This window comes from Eumetopias jubatus, unplaced genomic scaffold (genome assembly GCF_037043125.1).
Source record: "Eumetopias jubatus isolate StellerSeaLion01/CBP00866 unplaced genomic scaffold, mEumJub1_p1.0 scaffold_2, whole genome shotgun sequence".
NCBI lineage: Eukaryota > Metazoa > Chordata > Mammalia > Carnivora > Otariidae > Eumetopias > Eumetopias jubatus.
Window position 1 is genome coordinate 143,616,418 of NW_028274808.1, and position 18,220 is coordinate 143,634,637.

Sequence of the window (18,220 nt, forward strand, 5' to 3'; positions counted from 1 at the left end):
GAATGCAAAGTAAGCCTCCAGCTACTTGGGGCACAATTCATGATTGTTTACAATGTCCTATTTTCCTTGTTCAACAATGGTGAGTCGACTCTTGGGTACAAAAGACCTGCAATTTTTCTTCTTTGCCTTTGGTCTGCTATTTCTCACTTGGAAAGAGCCCCTTCTTCTCTCTCTCTCTCTCTCTCTCTGTCCACTCTCTACCCTATACACACATACACATTAGGTAAAACTCATCTCAAAAGGATTCTAGAACTGGCATCTTTACTCTTGCTTATTTGAAAACTCTTAGAGTCATAATTGATTCTTCTCTTTCTTTTATATCTAATCATTCAGCCAATCCTTCCAACTCTTCCTTTAAATTATATCTACCATCTAACCACCTGTTAACACCTTCACCCATTACCGTGCTGGCCCACACCCCATCTTGGATAATTTCTTACTTGGATAATTACAATAGCCTCCTAACAGGTACCCTATTTATATCCTAACCTCTCTAAGGTCTATTTGCCATCAGTAGCCAGAGTGATGCTGTTAAAACGCAAGTCAAATGTCATTTCTTTGCCCCAAATCCTCTAATAGCTTTCCACTGCACTCTAAGTAAAATCCAAATTTCTTTCCACAGCCCTACATGATGTGGCACCTTTGCTGCTACCTCTTTGACTTTATTCCCCACAGTTCTTCCCCCTATTTACTCTGTGCCCATGACAGCCAGTAGGCATGCTGATCCTCAAGGCCTTCACACTTGCTTGCTGCTCCATGTGTGTGGACTATTCCTCTCGTATACCCACATGGCTCTCTCCCTCACTTTGTTCAGGGTTGGCAGTGCACCTTCCCTGAACACCCTTTTTAAGCGACCTTACTCTATAATTCTCTAGCCTCCCTTATGTTGTTTTGTTTTTGTAACAGCAACACTGTCTAATATATTACATGGATATGTATGTATTTGTTTATTACCTGTCTTCTCCCACCAGATGTAAGTTACCTGTGGGTTAGGAGTTCGCCTGTTCAGATCACTGTCGCGCCTCGAGTGCCTATCACAATGCCTGCCACGTAACATTGCTCCAAACTCTCCTGCATCCCAGCCTCTGCCTTTCTCTGGCCTCCAGGAATTCCTGAGAGGGCCAAGGGAGGCTCCTTCCCTTCCCACTGTGCTCCTCAGCTCTGTTTGCAAAGGGCTGTTGTGAGGGACCAGAGAAGCCCCTCGGACTACAGTGCTGGGAATCATGGGCCAGGAAGAAAAATCACTGGCAGGAAACGGGCTCAGCTGTTGGGACCCCTGCAAGCCTGGTATAGACCATCCTTGGTGTAGTTTAAGAAAAGGGCAGGTTGTAAGCCCGGGATCTGAGCCTTGTCTTTTCCCTTACTGTCCAGGGCAGTTGGCCTAGGGGTCCCCTTTCCCTCCCTCCCGAGGACCATCTCTCTGCATCCACACATTCCTCTCCAAGTTTAAGCACAGACTCTCATGAAAATTGTTCTCCCCAGTAGTTCAATGAACTGCTGTTAATCCTGTGTCATCCCTCTGCAGCCTAGAGGGTGAGGTAACCTAGCTCCAGGATGGCACTTGGCCCCATTGCTCTGCCACCCTATCCACAGGACGGTGCACACAGGACCCCACAGGAGGCTCCAAAGAGCAAGCAGGGCATTGAGGAGCAGAGAGCAAACAAATAACACCAGGAGGGAAAGGCCCTACCCTCGCCCCAGTACCCACTGTGTCTCAGCCTGAACCTAGATCCCTCACACTGTACTTTTTAAATTTTTAAGTTGAGACATAATTTATATAAAACATTGTTTAAGCTTAAAATGTACAACCTGGTGATTTGATACATTTATATATTACAATATGATTACCATCCTAGCTTTATTTAACACCTCTATCACACCACATAATTGTAATTTCTTTTTTGTGGGAAAACATTTAAGATCTAGTTTTTTTAAAGCAATTTTGAAATATATATGGTATTGTTGGCTATAATCACTATGCTGTGCATTAGAGCTCCAGAACTTATTCACTTTCTAGTTGCATCTTCCCAGTTCCCCCACCCCCAGCCCCTGGTAAACTACCATTCTACTCTGCTTCTACAAGTTCAGCTTTTTCAGATTCCACATATAAGTAGTACCACACAGCATTTGTCTTTGTCTGACTTATCTCATTAAACATAATGCTCCCAAAGTCCATCCATGTTATCACAAATGGCAGGATTTCCTTCTATCTCACGGCTGAAAATATTCAACTGAATATATATACCACAACTTCTTTACTTCTTTACCCCTTCATCCATTGACTGACACTTTTGTTTCCATATCTTGGCTATTGTGAATAATGCTGCAATGAACATGGTTACACAGATATCTTTTTGATATCCTGTTCTCATTTCCTTTGGATACATACCCAGAAGTGGGATTGCTGGATCATAAAATCAACATACAGAAATCAGTTTTGTTTCTAAACACTAACAATGAAATAAATGAAAAAGAAATAAAGAAAACTATCCCTTTCACAACAGCATCAAAAACAATAAAAGACTTAGGAATAAATTGAACTAAGGAAATTAAGGATCTGTACAATGGAAACTACATGCCTTTGATGAAGAAAATTGAAGAGGACACACAGAAAAGTGGAAAGATATCCCATGGTCATGGGCTGGAAGAATTACTAGTGTTAAAGTGTCCATACTACCCAAAGCCATCTACAGATTCAGTGCAGTTCCTACCAAAATTCCAATGGCATTTTTCACAGAGATAGAAAAAAAAAACCAAAAAACTGTATGAAATCACTAAAGACCCTGAATAGTCACAAGCAATCCTGAGAAAGAAGAACTAAGCTAGAGGCATCACACTTCCTGATTTCAAACTATACTACAAAGCTATAGTAATTAAGACATTATGGTACTGGCATAAAAACAGACACATAGACCAATGGAACAAAGTAGAAAGCCCAGAAATAAAGTGCTGCATGTAAGGTCAACTATTGTTTGACAAGGGAGCCAAGAATGCTTAATGGGGAAAGGGTACTGTCTTCAGTAAATGGTTCTGGGAAAACTAAAGAACTACACATAGGAAAATGACATTGGACCCCTGTCTTTTCTACTTACAAAAATTAAGTCCAAATGAATTAAAGACTTAAACATAAAACTGGATACCATAAAATTTCTAGAAGAAAACATAGGGGGAAAGCTCCTTGACATTGGTCTTAGAAATGATTTTTTGGATATGACACCAAAAGCAAAGGAAACAAAAGCAAAAATCAACAAGTGGGACTACACCAAACAAAAAAAAACCTTTCTGCACAGCAAACAAAACGATCAACAAAAGGAAATGGCAATCTATAAAATAGGAGAAAATATTTGCAAATCATATATCACATAAGGGGTTATTATCCAAAATACCTTATAAAAAATACCTGAAGAATGTAAAACAACTAATAAAGAAAAACATCCAATTAAAAAATGTCCAGAAGACATAGACATTTTTCCAAAGAAGACATCTAAATGGCCAACTAGTACATGAAAAGATGCTCAGCATCACCCATCATCAGGGAAATGCCTGGCAGGGCATACACACAAAAACCTCAGTACTTGAACCAGGAGACATGCAGAGTCTGTGTGGGGATTAGCAGACGGGGCTTTCTCATAGGCTTGTCCCTAGTTCCTGCAGGTTTGACCAAGTTTACTTACCTAAAGCTGCCTAAAAGTACCACTGTCTTCACTACTAGAGTCTCTCTGGGATGTGTCTGGCCCAGGACTTCGGTCTCCAGCAGAGCCTCATGGCAGCAGCAATAGTCCCATCTCTTGAGGCTGGGGGCCCTGCGTTCACTGCAGACTCCCACCTTGAGGCCTCCGGCCCACTTCTTGGCCAAATGACCCAATTCAGTCAAGGCTGGCCTGCCCTCTTGTTATTCTATGTATCTGGGATCCTCACCTCACCCACTCTGATCTATCCTTGGACACTCTGGGAACCCATTCTCAAGAGGCAGGTCACCTGGGGCCAGTCTGTGCCACAGTAAGACCAGTAGGGGCAGAAGGAAGCTCAGGGACTACCCCAGCTGGCTACCCTCCCAGGAGCTCGCCCTAAGCAGACCTCACCCTCTCCTGACACATCTCACTGCATGGGTTTATCTTTCTTGTCTGGTCACAATAAGGAGTAATTCATATGCTTTTCCTATTCAGGGCCGGTTGCAGATGGTGGCTGAGTCAAGGCTGAGATCTAGATCTGTTCCCCTTGCTATTTTTCCAACTCCTGAATATATGGCATGACATGCATTTCAGTAAAAGTATGGCTTAGTGAATTTGAAGGGCTACACAGAAAATATCAATGATGATCAAGAGATCAAAAGTAAGGTCAGTAAAGTGACATGAAAAATGAAAACTACAAAGGGACTTGATATAATTTTCAACATTGCATGAAGTTGTCAAAAAGTATCTAGTCTTTAGGCGCTTGGGTGGCTCAGTTGGTTAAGCGTCCAACTCTTGATTTTGGCTCAGGTCATGATCTCAAGGTTGTGAGACTGAACCCCATGTCAGGCTCCATACTGGGCATGGAGCCTGCTTGGGATTCTTTCTTTCTCCCTCTGCTCACCCCCCCCCCCCCGCCCCGCTCGCACGCTCTGTCTCTCTCTCTCTCTCTCAAAAAATAAATAAAAAATAAGTATCTAGTCTCTACCAATGACTGAATAATAAAAATTAGTATAGTTAGAACCGAAGACACATTTTGGTGAGATTGTATGGTCTACACATTGCAAATCTACATATACCTTATCTGCAGAGTTCAGGGTTAATACTGTAAGATCTGAGCCAAGACATGACTTCACTGACATTAGGCTTCCACCTACCCCACAGGAAAGAGTTAATAAATGGATCCGGCTTTGAAACTGAATTAAAAGCAAGCAATGAGATTGTATACTGAGGTTTTCATAGCGGAATAAATTAAGGGTAGACAGAATGGTATGTGGGGGCTGGAGGAAGAAATCTCTCTCTCTATTCCAAGTAAGAGACCAGTTTTTAAGTTCTTATGTACAGAATGGATCATTGTTCATCCAAGCGTGGCTTCCCGTCTAGAGACTAGGGATTCCCCATCCTTCTCACTCCACTCCATATAGAGTGGCCATGTGGCTATATTCAGGTCAACAGGAGGCCAGCAGAAGTGGTGCATACATCCTCCAGTTCAATTTTCTTTTTTTTTTAATATTTTATTTATTTATTTGACACAGAGAGACACAACAAGAGAGGGAACACAAGCAGGGGGAGTGGGAGAGGGAGAAGCAGGCCTCCTACTGGGCAGGGAGCCTGATGTGGGGCCTGATCCCAGGACCCTGGGATCATGACCCGAGCCGAAGGCAGACACTTAACCAGCTGAGCCACCCAGGAGCCCCACTCCAGTTCAATTTTCTTAAACAGAAGTAAGTCACTTGTCCTCATCTCTGTTTCACCTTTCAATGGAAGAAAATATGGATGAGGAGGCAATTCAACTTCAACTGTGTGGATAAGAAGAATGCTCAAGTGGAACAGTGTTGTGGGCTGAATTGTGTCTCCCCCAAATTCAGATGCTGAAGTCCTAACCATCAGCACCTCAGAATGTCACTATATTTGGTAACTAAGATGATGCCATTAGGGTGGACCCTCATGCAGTCTGGCTGGTGTCCTTGTAAGAGGAGGAAAATTGGACACAGACACATACAGAGGAAAGACAATACTAAGACAGGGAGAAGTCGGCCATCTCCAGGTCACAGAGAAATAACCCTGGTGACACTTTGATCTCTGACTTCTAGCCTCCAGAATTGTGAGAAATAAATTTCTGTTGTTTAAGCCACACAGTGTTTAGTACTTAGTTATGGCAGTTTTATCAAACTAATACAAACAGTTAGATGAGAGCATTATCCCTGGAGGAAGAAGAGCTGTCTAACTCCGGACATTGGTGGGAGACAGCTAAACTACCTTGTTCAAGTTCATGTCTTTTGGGGTCCCTTTGTTATAGCAGCTTAACCTATACTCTAGCATGATACTCGGGGGAGGGGAATAGGAACAGCATTTAACCAAAGAGACGGAGTGAGGCAAACTATGATGTATTCACTAAACATAACCAGGAACCAGAGTTTCACATGGAAAATAGGTGATAAAAATCTAAGGGTATAAGTCACATATTCCTCAAACTATGTAAAATAGGCATACATGAAACATCTGGAAACAACTACAGTTAGAAAAAAATTGGTTGTGTCAGAGTAGACATTCTTTTCCAAATAATGTGGCTTTTCTACTTTTATAATTTAAATCACTTTCATCAACACTGTAATGTACCTTTAGACTTATCTCAGTAATTTCTATGTATTCCTGTAACTTTAAGTCAGCAGAGAGAATCACTCTTAGACATTAGCCCCACCTATTTTGACTTTGAGAAAAGCGCCCACACATTGTTCCTGCCTCTTTACTTCCTTTTCAGTGGTTCTTCCCAGCATTATTTTATTCCCTGTTTTGGTACAGACCAAGGAGTGGAGAGGCATGCTTAGGGATGGAACACAGGGAGGAGAGGTGGAGGGAACAAAGGAGCAGACATTCCAGTTCCTTTCATTCCTACTGCAGTCCCTGAAGAATTCATCATAAAACGGAAGCAAAGCTATTAAAAGCTTCAAAAGATCATAGAAACATCTGTGTGGTAGCTACGAGATGCAAATGAGGCCTGAGAATTCGCCAATGTGAACAAGGTTAGCTGAATTAACAGCACGGGAAGTCATTAGATTGTTCGGCTCACCAAATCCATTCAGTGAACCGCTGTCATAAAAGCAGTGTAATTATGAGCTTGCCCAGCACTACAGACTGCTTTCTAGTCAGAAGAAGTGAATTACAACTCAAGCCACATAATCTCTTGTTTCTCCCTTATAAGGATACATTTTTCATTAGAAATGTATGAAGTTTCTTTCAGAGCTACTAAAAGAAAATGGCCAGGTGAAAGTAGATTGGTCCCACAGTTTTTGTTGTTGTTGTTGTTTTTTAATCTGTATACAAATCTAAATTTTTCAAGATAGATTATTTATTGTGTGGTTGTTAGTAAGGAAAAACAATTCTTAGACATACAAAATAATTTTACCACAGATGCTTTTAAGTACTGTTTCTTCTTGCAATGCCTTAAATTAGAGGGGAGAGGCTCGTTCAGGTAATAGAAGGGGAATGAATGGTAAGCATTTGTCAGATGCTGGAAGCAATGATGAACTATCTTGAATTCTATAATTAAGGATCAATTCAAACCAAAATAGCATTTCAGTTTAGTAATAACTTTAAGGCCCTATTAACTCCTCAAGGTACCCAGAGAGGAATGGTGTTGCAGGGAAGGCCTCACTTGGATCTGTATTGGGGAAAAACACCAGTACGGATTCCCTGGGAAAGGTGCTAAGCAAACACAACTGAATGATCACATAGTAGAAGTGATCATGGCATTGGACATGAATTTGAACTCTAGGACTCATTGCCCACTAATTTCACTGGACATAGAGATAAATATGGGCAGTGCTCACTTTCCACAGTAGCAGAAAAGACCATACAAATCACTGTGGAAGCTGAAACAGTGCAAAGCCATTTTAATAATCGACGGACGACATCACATTTGTTCAATGACTTGTAAAAATGTTTGTCAAAACATTAAAAACTCTCTTCCCATGGTTTCCACATGTATAGGGAATTGAGAACTTGCTATTATATATATCCTGGGGTAAACATAAAAGAAATAACTTCATGTCTCAAAAGGAAAGTATTCACCCAGTGAAATGCAGGATAGTGGCGACAACGCAGAGTAGAAATTCCAAGTGCCTGGCTCTGAACCCACAGTGCCCCATCACGTGTCATCTCAGGGAGGATGCCCAGGCTCTGTGTGCCTCTGTAAAATGAGGGATAATAACAATGCCTTATAGGGCTATCATAAGGATTAAATGAACAATTCAGGTAAAAGACTAAGGACAGTAAGCACCTCTCAAACACTACTATTATTACTAAATTAAGAATAATTCCAAATGACCTGAGAAGAGGGTGTCCCCCTGTCAGAAAGTTTCTCCTACCTTCCTTACCCTCAATATAATTTCCTACTAGATCTGCCTGTCTCCTCTCTAGGAATATTGGCAATTTTATGGCCAAGGTGTCAGGGAATTGTGGTGAAGGTAGGGCCAGTCCTTTCTCTGGGCCACCTTGAGTCCTGACCCCCATACCAGGCCACCAGCTCAAGAAGGGCTATTCAATTCTATTCTGGGCTCCAGAGAAGGAGAACAAAGAGAGAAGGAAGCAGAAAACGGAGCAGAGAAAAAAATGAGAATGAGAAACCCTCATAGATGAAAGAAGATGTGGTCTGGAGCAAATCATAGCTGAATTAAAACAAAACCCTGACATGAACATCAAAAAGAGATATTTAGGGTGATTTATGTTGCCTTTTGTCAAGAACTATAGTAAGGGGTGAGGCAATCCTCATGCTGTGTCTGATATAAAATATCACCCATAAATGAGGAGCCTGATTCAAAACTGAAGCCAAAACTTCTAATAATAAAGCAGATTACTAGTAGGCATCCACATTTTCTTAGAAAGAAAATAGATAAAATGCCTCCTGGTTTTACAAATCATTGAATTTGCAATTATTCACCTATTTCTGCTATTTCCCAAAGGGGGGTCAGTTAATGAAATTATTCTTTAAAAAACATTCCCGCCAAAGGCCATCCTGTTTTCCTTTATTAGAGAGCTGAACATTTCTGCAAGGACGATTTATTTTAGCATTTGATTGTACTGGCATCCATTTGTTTCTGTTGGCTGTACGGTTAGAGCGAAACGCTCGCCGATACTCACAAAGCAGCCACACTTTCCCTATGGCAGTTTGCAGCCAAGTGTTCCCTCTAAGTTCTGTGGCATAACCCAAGTTAAAGTTCCTCCCCCTCAGCCGAGCAATCATCCCTCACCTCAGGTTAAGTCCTGATGAACAACCCAAAGAGCAACATGTCAAAACCTATCACTCGCCCGCTCCTCTGGGTGGCTGAGTCATGGCCTCTCTCACAAGGCCTTCTTTACCAAGTCCGGCTCTTCCTTAGGGTCCTGGGTCTACGAACCGGGGGTGGGGGGGAGGATGGGGGGGTGTAGCAGGAGTAATATAATCCAGCAGATGGGCATACCTTATGACAGGATCAGAAAACCCTGACCTTCCAAAGGTGTCTGTGTTTTTACGTGATCGTTTGGTGGCACTCAGCTAAACGTCCAAGCTGCACCAATCATTAGGGCTGGAAAGGGCCCCTAGGTGCTAGGTCTAAAAGCACCTCCCGGTCTCCCAGCCCGATGCTCTTTCCTGTTTATCTTATATCCTTGTTTCTTTCTGCCACTTTCTTTTAAAAAATTTCATTATATGTTTAGATACACATAAGTGCCATTCAGTTTAATAGATTCTACCAAGTGGAGTGGTGTGCAATCTGAGGTATATTATCTATGTGTGACTGAGCATTTGCACACACCCCAAAATGCCCACTTTTTTTTAATGTTTGTAGAATACCCCTCAAGCAAAACTACATTCTTAGCTACATCTAAGAATGCATGGAAATGGTTTGAGACCCATGGACAATCATATGAGAGAAGGGTCTTTTTTTTTTTTTTTAAAGATTTTATTTATTTGACAGAGCACAAGCAGAGGGAGAGAGAGGGAGAAGCAGGCTCCCTGCTGAGCAAGGAGCCCCAGGTGGGACTCGATCCCAGGACCCTGGGATCATGACCCGGGCCGAACGTAGCCGCTTAACTGACTGAGCCACCCAGGCGTCCCAAGAGAAGGGTCTTAAAAGATGTGTTGAACTGCTGGGGAGGCTTGCCCTACCAGCACGGTCAAGGTTGTGAACTGCAAATATCTCTGCTTTTCTTGCCTCAAGCTGGGTTCTGCCTATGCCATCTGGGTGCATCAGGAGCATATGGTGATTTTGCAATAAACGCAGGGTAACTGTAATGTCATCGAGAAGCAGAATGACAGTGCAAGGATAAGAAATAAAATAAGGTCAGGTTTTAAAATGAAATGTTTCCTTACTCTTTCGCGTTGAGAAATTCAAATAAATTATCGATACCTGACATTGCTGATCGGACATGACAAATGAAATAAACGGGGTCACTTCCTAAAGAGTTCAGCACATACACATGACACACCCATATACACAAACAGACGCCCATGGTTACTTGGAGAGCCACACTTCTTCACTGGAAGCTCCAACCCCTGCGAGGACAAAGGGGTGCTCTCCCTACTTTGCTCTTATTCGCCCTTCTGTCCCCACAATGTATTGCAGCACAAGTGTCCTTGGGGTTTCCTTTTTTCTCTTTTTTTTCTTTTTAGCACCAGGCTCAGGTTGCCTACCTGATGCACCCTGGAATTTCACAAACATAGGGCCAATGCCCTTAGAACACTTGGGTGCCTCCGTGTTTGGTTTCATTCAATACTATGCTAGGACTTGGGTAAACCATGGGCTGATGACCAGACACCAAGAGGAAATGTAAAATTTGGAATTAGTTTAAAGAGGGCATCATCTATTATTCCTTTCAGTTTGTCTATAAAGATACACCTATAGCTGATAAAGTTATTGACATGGCATTGCTTTTTTTGGCCAGATGATTAATCTGATATATATCACATTTCTAATATGAAAATATCTCCATCTACTTTACTAAATTCATATCTTATTGGACATCTAGGATTCCGAGATTATACTGAAAACCTGAATGCCTCTAAGTATCTGATGAAGATACTGGAAGTAAAATTGGATTAGGGGTAAGGCATCTAAAACTATCTGTGCAGGGGCTAAGTAGAGATAAGGCATTTGAGTTACAATTGTTTGTTACTACACATTTGCTGCCTTATCTCCTTCAATGGCCATAGAAATGTTAACCCAGCTCCTCTTCTTCAACCTCTTTAAAACACAAGTGAAGAATGTTGACTTGAATTAACCGGGTAACTCTCTAGATCTGACATATTGTTAGGATTAGCAAACACACCCCAAGATGCCTTCTGGCTTTAAGAGTGAATGGCTGAATATATAGCATGGATGGCGAAGTATAGAGACACACTTCAAAAAATCAAAATAATGCCTGGTACAGAAGGCCAGCTGAATTCTTTCACTAAAAACCTGCATTATAAGGAATTTAATCTTAAAACTAAATATTAATGGTGTAATTATATTTTCCTCCCAAGAAGTGAGAGGAGAAAAGGAAGGAAGGAAGGAAAGAAGGGAGGGAGGGAGGGAGGGAAAGAGAGAGGGAGGGGAAAGGGAGGAAGGAAGGTTAGAAATATGTGAGTGATTAAACTCTTTTCCCTCAGAGGAAAGAGGTGTAATGATCAATAACTTAATAATGCCTGCATCAAATACAAAGTTTCTCTTTCTACCATCAAAACATGCAAAGTAGATTGTTTCCTTTTCTTCACTCATCAAAAGAGATATAGTTTAATACCTTCAAAGTCCACATCTCCAACCAGTTTTGTCTTTCCCGTCACTGGGTCATGGACATAGTTGATACCCACATCAATTACAGCAGCACCTTCTTTAACCATATCAGACGTAATCAACTTTGGAATACCTGAAAGCAAAACGGTTGGAAAATACTTCAACTTCATCCTTGGAGCATAACAAAGGTTTATATATCTAAAGTTTTGTTGTCATGGCTCTAAAAAAATGTACAAAATACACTGTTTCTAGGAAGAGACCAACTGCACTTGATCATTTCTGATCAAGCAGAAGAACAAAGGCAGCACATGGTGGCCTCTGTGCATAAAATCCTACGTGGATTTACCCTTTCACCTCTGAGATTGCTACCAGATTTCTCCTGATGGGTACCCACTGGAGTAGCATCCTTTTGTGTTTCATGCACTGTAAATGGCATGGGGACATTATGGATATGAAACAGGCTCCTGTTGAGGTTTGGTGGAATGAAAACTATTTGGAAATTGGAGGTAGAGAGAAGGAAGGGTTGGGTGGGTGGAAGGAGGATGAATAAAAAGAAAAAAAATGAGGTGAGAATAATTCACATTCTCAGGGTTGTGGTAAATGGTAAAGTACCATACACATGGTGGTATCACATCAACTCTAAACGTGAAGTGTTATCTTGGGCTTTCTTTTTGTTTTCTCTTGGTTTCTTTGATTCATTATGTTTGTATATGACTTGGAAAGGCATAAGATATACTAAGCTCTATTCACTATTTCTCCATTGCAGTTAGAAAGATAACTTTACAGAGATCTTATGTCACCATTCATTTTCTACAACGATTTTCACACTTTATTTCAAGTATGGCAGTACCAGCTAACAATGGTTAATGTACAATTATTTTTGTTAATTATTAAGATACCATCCCCAAACTTAGTATCTTAAAACAACACTTCATTATTACACTTCATGGTTCTGTGGGTTGACTGAGCTCAGTGAATGGACCTTCCCTGGGTCTTTCATATAGCTGGAATCCAACAGTGGCTGAGGCTGGAGTCATCCCAAGATGTGGCTAGGGTGACTGTCCAAGATGGCGACAGTCCAAGATGGCTCCCTAACATGGCTGCAGTTGCTGCTCATGGTTGGTGGAGCTCAGCTAGGACTATCAGCTGGAGCACACAGGTGTGGCCTCTCCTGTGGCTTGGGCTTCCTGGCAGCTGGCTTCCAAGCATGAGAGTTCCAAGAAACGGGGAGCAGAAGTTGCCAGTAGCTCATGGCTGGAACCTGAAAGCTGGCACAGTATGGCTTCTGTCCTATTCTACCGGCTAAGCAGTGACAGAATCCACTTGGATTTAAGAGGACAGAGAGTCCACTTTTCAGTGGGAGTTAAATCAAAGATTTTGTGGCCATCTTTACTCTCCCACCACTGTGTTTAGGAGGTGATTTACTCATTTTCACATTCTGCATCCCTTGCAAGAAAAAGATACATGTTGTGTTGTCAGAGGCTTTCTTCTACATTTAAACTATCCATTTATGCATTCCAGATGGCTTAAATGTCACCTTCTTGATATATGATTTTTAGGACAAGTAAGAATTTAAAGGCTATAAAGAAATGGTCAGTGCTAAAATAGATGCAGCTATCTGATAGGTTCCCCAGCCACATAATAATATAACCAATGAGGCATCAATGTTTGAAATATGGTTTTTCTCTTGCTTTCTTACCTAGCCCACAGAACTTCTTCCTTTTTAGCAGGTCTAGCATAGATATTGAGTATTGTTCTAAAGATAGTCATAATCCTGTTTCTTCTTGGAACCCAGTAGAAAAAGAAAACATAGCCTTTTGGTTCCCTGAGCAGCGCCATGGCAGTCAGCAAGAATAAGCACCTTATGAAAGGTGGCAAAAGGGAGCCAAGAAGAAAGTGGTTGATCCATTTTCGAGGAAAGATTGGTATGATGTGAAAGCACCAGCTATGTTTAACACAAGAAATTTTGGAAAAACATTAGTTACAAGAACTCGAAGAACCAAAATATGATCTGATGGCCTCAAGGGCCATGCATTTGAAGCGAGCCTTGCTGATCTGTAGAATGATGAAATTGCATTCAGAAAATTCAAGTTAATTACTGAGGATGTTCAGGGCAAAAACTGCCTGACTAGTTTCCATGGCATGGATCTTACCCGTAACAGAATGTGCTCCATGGTCGAAAACTGGCAGACCATGATTGAAGCTCATGTTGATGTCAAGACTACCGATGGTTATTTGCTTCATCTATTTTGTGTTGGTTTTACTAAAAAACACAACAATCAGATTCAGAAGACCTCTTATGCTCAGCACCAATAGGTACCCCAAATTCGGAAAAAGATGATGGAAACCATGACCCAAGAAGTGCAGGCAAATGACTTGAAAGAAATGACCAATAAATTGATTCCAGATAGCCTCAGAAAAGACACAGAAAAGCCTTGTTAGTCTATTTATTCACTCCATGATGTCTTTCTTTGTTAGAAAAGTAAAAATGCTGAAGAAGCCCAAGTCTGAATTGGGAAAACTCATGGAGCTTCATGGTGAAGGTAGTCATTCTGGAAAAGTGACTGGGATGAGGCCCGTGCTAAGACTGAATGAGCTGATGGATATGAGCCACTAGTCCAAGAATCTGTTTAAAATTCAGACTTTTAATGGTGACAAATAAAAAATCTTATTTGTGGTATTTAATTTCTAATCATTCTTTTTAAATAATCTAAGCTTGTGAAACAGATGTTCTGAACTGATGGTGATGGGAACTTTTCTGAAGTTATATGGATTTTATCCATTGCTCTTAGTTACTAAAGAGCTCTGAAAGGGTAGTGATCTAGATGGAAGTTTTATAGATGGTTAATAAAAGGAAATATTTTCTTTAAAATAAAAGGAAACATACATAGATTATAGCTGCAGGAAATATTTTTAAGATAAAAATGTTGATGAAATAGTTATTAAAATCCAGCTACTAGGCTTTGAGAAAGATCCAAATTTCCCTCCCAATTGTAGTTGTTCATTATGTTTTCTCAGAGAATATCAGACTGGCAATAAACAAATGTATAATTTTCAAAATAGAGGGAAATGTATGCTTGATTTTCATTACAAAATGGAAAAATCTTAAATACATTTTTTCCCCCTGAGGATGCCATCACATATGTCTATGGCAGAAAATCTAGAAAATATCTAAATTTAAGATGAAAATAAAAATCACTATAATCATGCCATTCAAAGATAGTAAGTTTATTTTTGTTGTTTTTCTAGGACTTTAAAATATTTATATATTAGATATAAAATATAATACCTATAACTTTGCTAATATTGTGTTTATGTATCCTACCATTTTATCATTAAAATTAAATTTTGAGCATCTCCCCATTGTATCAATTATTTGAAATTTAAAACCCACATGAAATTATTTGTTATATGGATTACCATAATAAGTTATATAGTCCTGAACTCTTTCTAATATTTTTCTATTATAATTAAATGCAGTGATGATCATTTATGTTCAGAAAACTATGGATGTTTTCTTAATTGCAGCATCAAATTTGACAAAATTTTTCACTAAACCCTTATTAACAACATGGAAAAATGTGGGTTGGATAAAAGCTCCTACTGGTACAGTCATGGATAGTTAAATAATGTTTTCCAAAACTGTTGATCAATGCATCTCTAAGAAGGTCTATTGAGGTCTTCCATGAAAAGTATCTGTCGGTGCCATTTTCAAGTTTTTTAATAAAGAAGTTGGAAGAACACACTGGCACTATGATGGTTATTTCATCTTTGTTCTCCTCCGGGTCTATTTTCTGCCTTTCTCTGCTCTACCCTATGCTGGGGCTAATCCTTACAGAGGTCTTGTGTTCTTCTTATATCCCTTGGAACGCTGTGACAGCCATGAGAACCAAGCTCAAGCTAGCCTGCTGGAGGATACAAATCCTGTGGAGGAAAGCTGAGTCATTTCAGCTGAGGCCATCCTAGACTAGACTCTAGCTAACCACCAGTTAAAGGCAGATGCTAGAGCAAGCCCAGTCAAAATCAGAAGAAACGAGCCAAGGTCACCATAACTGACCAGATGAACACAAACTCATGAGAAACTAAAAAAAAAAAAAAAAAAAAAAAAAAATGGCTGTTTAAAGTGATTGAGATGTTTTGGTTTTGGTTTTTAACACAGCAGTAGCTGCATAGCCTCTATGTATAAATGAGCAAAATCAGATAGAATAGTTAACAGGTAGCCCACTTTGGAATGGTGGACTATAAGTAGCAAGAAGAATTTAAGAGGAGATAAATGTGTGATTCTGACCAGGAGTTGTACTTGATTAAAAATTCATTAAAAACTAGGGACGCCCGGGTAGCTCGGTCAGTGAGGTATCCTACTTTTGATTTTGGCTCAGGTCATGATCTCAGGGTTGTGGGATAGAGCCCTGTGTTAGGTGCTGCACTGGGCATAGAGCCTTCTTGAGATTCTCTCTCTCCCTCTCCTTCTGCCCCTCCCCGCTTCCTTCTCTAAAAGATAAATAAATAAATAAATAAATAAATAAATAAATACATTTATTAGGCTACTCTAAGATGACAGTGTCCATATATAAGGATATGTTTCCCACTATATTTTTGGCAGAGTCTCTCTGGGAGCACTGGTTGTATTCTAGGGGCTGGTCTAGAGAAGAATGATTAGAATGGATCTAGAACTCATGTCATATGGGGCAAGTACTATCAAACTAGTTGGTTTAACTGTTTACTACCAGCCTGCAACAGGGTAAACAAGCTCATGCCACACTGTAAAACAACTATCTCACTAAACACACTGTTTAATTCAGCTAGCTTTCTTTTTTCATAGCAAGGTTTTTTTCAGTGAAGGAAGCAGTATGTTGATTTATATTCTGGCTCAGCACCTTATCTTGTTGTGGACCTATATATAAGAAAGAGTCATGGACCAGTACTGGTCCCCACACTGAATACCTCTGAAATAGAAGAATGATGGAATAAACTCAGGCTGCCTATCTCAGGAAAAACAAAACAAACAAACAAAGCAACTGAAAACAAAAGCAAAACCCAATAATTGTGGTAGTGTCATCAATATGCTAGACTGAATAGAGTAGATTTACTTGAAATGTTTTCAGAAGGAAGAATGAAAGAAGGAAGGAACACAGGGAATAGCCTTCAGCTCATTACAGAGAATATTTTAAGAATAAGAAAATGCTCCACAAAGAGAAACTGTATACTGCCCTATTCCTCACTAGAAATATTCACAATTAGGTAAAGAAGGATCTGGGAAGGTTAGTAATGCCTTCCATTTCTATGATTTAAACACTGTCTTTTGCATCGTCAAATTAAATGTTCTTTTCCTTCTCTCTCAACTATTTCATTTCTGATCCTTGCAGACTTCTGATCCTATCATTCTACTAAAGAAAAGAAAGAAATAATACAAACTGTATTTAATGCTGAAATTATAACAAATGGACATACAAAATCTGTCTCAAATATCTTAATACTCTAAATCATCCATCTACATTGTTGTCTTGTAGAGGTAAATGATTGGAAGTATAAAGTTGTTCATTAATTATATTTTTAAAGACACTGAAAAGAAATTCCTTAGACATGATTTATTTAGTTCCCCACATATATAAATGGAATATATTTAAATTCTTATTATTTGATAACAGTGGAATAGAATTAAAAGCTATTTAAATATCTGGTAAATATTTAAACACCAATAGGTTTTAAATGCCATTAGGATGTGGAGTCAGAGGGTTTTTTTATGTTTTGTTAAAGTTGAACATGAATAGTGATTTCAAATAACTATTTCCTATGAGCTTTATTTATTTATTTATTTTATTTATCTATTTTTGCTGTGATAATTCCATGGAAACCTATCCTTAATTCTTATATAATTTGAAGGCTCAAGCATCGTATGTGAGAACCAAAACCATCCACACCCACGTAGCCAACTGTATACATTAATATGACTTTACTATTCCACTGTCTTCATCAACATGACTATTATTCCAGGAAACTCTTGCTCAGAAAGATAGAAGTTGTGAATAATTTCACTGTCTTGGGAAGTTGTTAAAAACTCATTTTAACTAACATCTAATTGTTTGACTTTTCAGTAGATAGGTATCAAATGACTTGTTTGTTTTCCAAGACTCTTGAAAATCCTTGCTTCAAAATCCTCTCCTTGCTGTACCCACCAATCCTAAACTTTTATATTATGCTCCTTACCCAAACCTAAGCAAGCCTCCACATTAAAAGACTTGCCTTAAAACAAATTCCAACATCTAAATATCCCAACTTTGCTTCTATACCCCAAGACACTACTAAGGTAAATTGGCTCTCTGGGGGTTGGGGGGGAATCTCTGATTTGTAGAATTTGGTGATTTCTGTGGTATAAATACTCTTCTATGGCATAAATACTCCTACCATGGGACTTCAAGAGAGCAAGTGACATCAAATGAACATAGAATTAGAAAGAGATGCTCAGAATCAACCTTCACAGACTTGATGATTGTAGGAAGCTCCAGGATACCACTCCTCCTAAAAGGCTGCCAAGACAGTGTTTTCCCATGCTTCTGTAACCATAAGCTCAGATCGTTTTATCAATGGATTGTTTGGGTATTTAAGGAGAGCCAGCATTTGACAATATTAGAGATCCATGAAGATCTCATCAATAACCACTCTTGGCCATGATTCAAGACAAGATCTCATCTCAGAAACCATGGGTACCTCTATGGTCCCTTGAGCCTTTTGCTGGGATAGGGAGTTATTATTGGTCTCTCACACTGGAATGATGAGGTAAGTCTTGTATTGAGTCTG

General features: G+C 39.8%; 1 protein-coding gene across 1 annotated transcript in view; it reads right to left on the reverse strand.

Annotated features, from left to right (window-relative positions):
* MTHFD2L (methylenetetrahydrofolate dehydrogenase (NADP+ dependent) 2 like) overlaps window positions 1-18,220 on the reverse strand; it is a 133,349-nt gene that overhangs the window by 13,252 nt on the left and 101,877 nt on the right. The window contains exon 7 of the mRNA XM_028100504.1: window positions 11,430-11,555. Coding sequence (XP_027956305.1) covers window positions 11,430-11,555 — 126 coding nt within the window. The remainder of the gene's footprint in view (window positions 1-11,429; window positions 11,556-18,220) is intronic.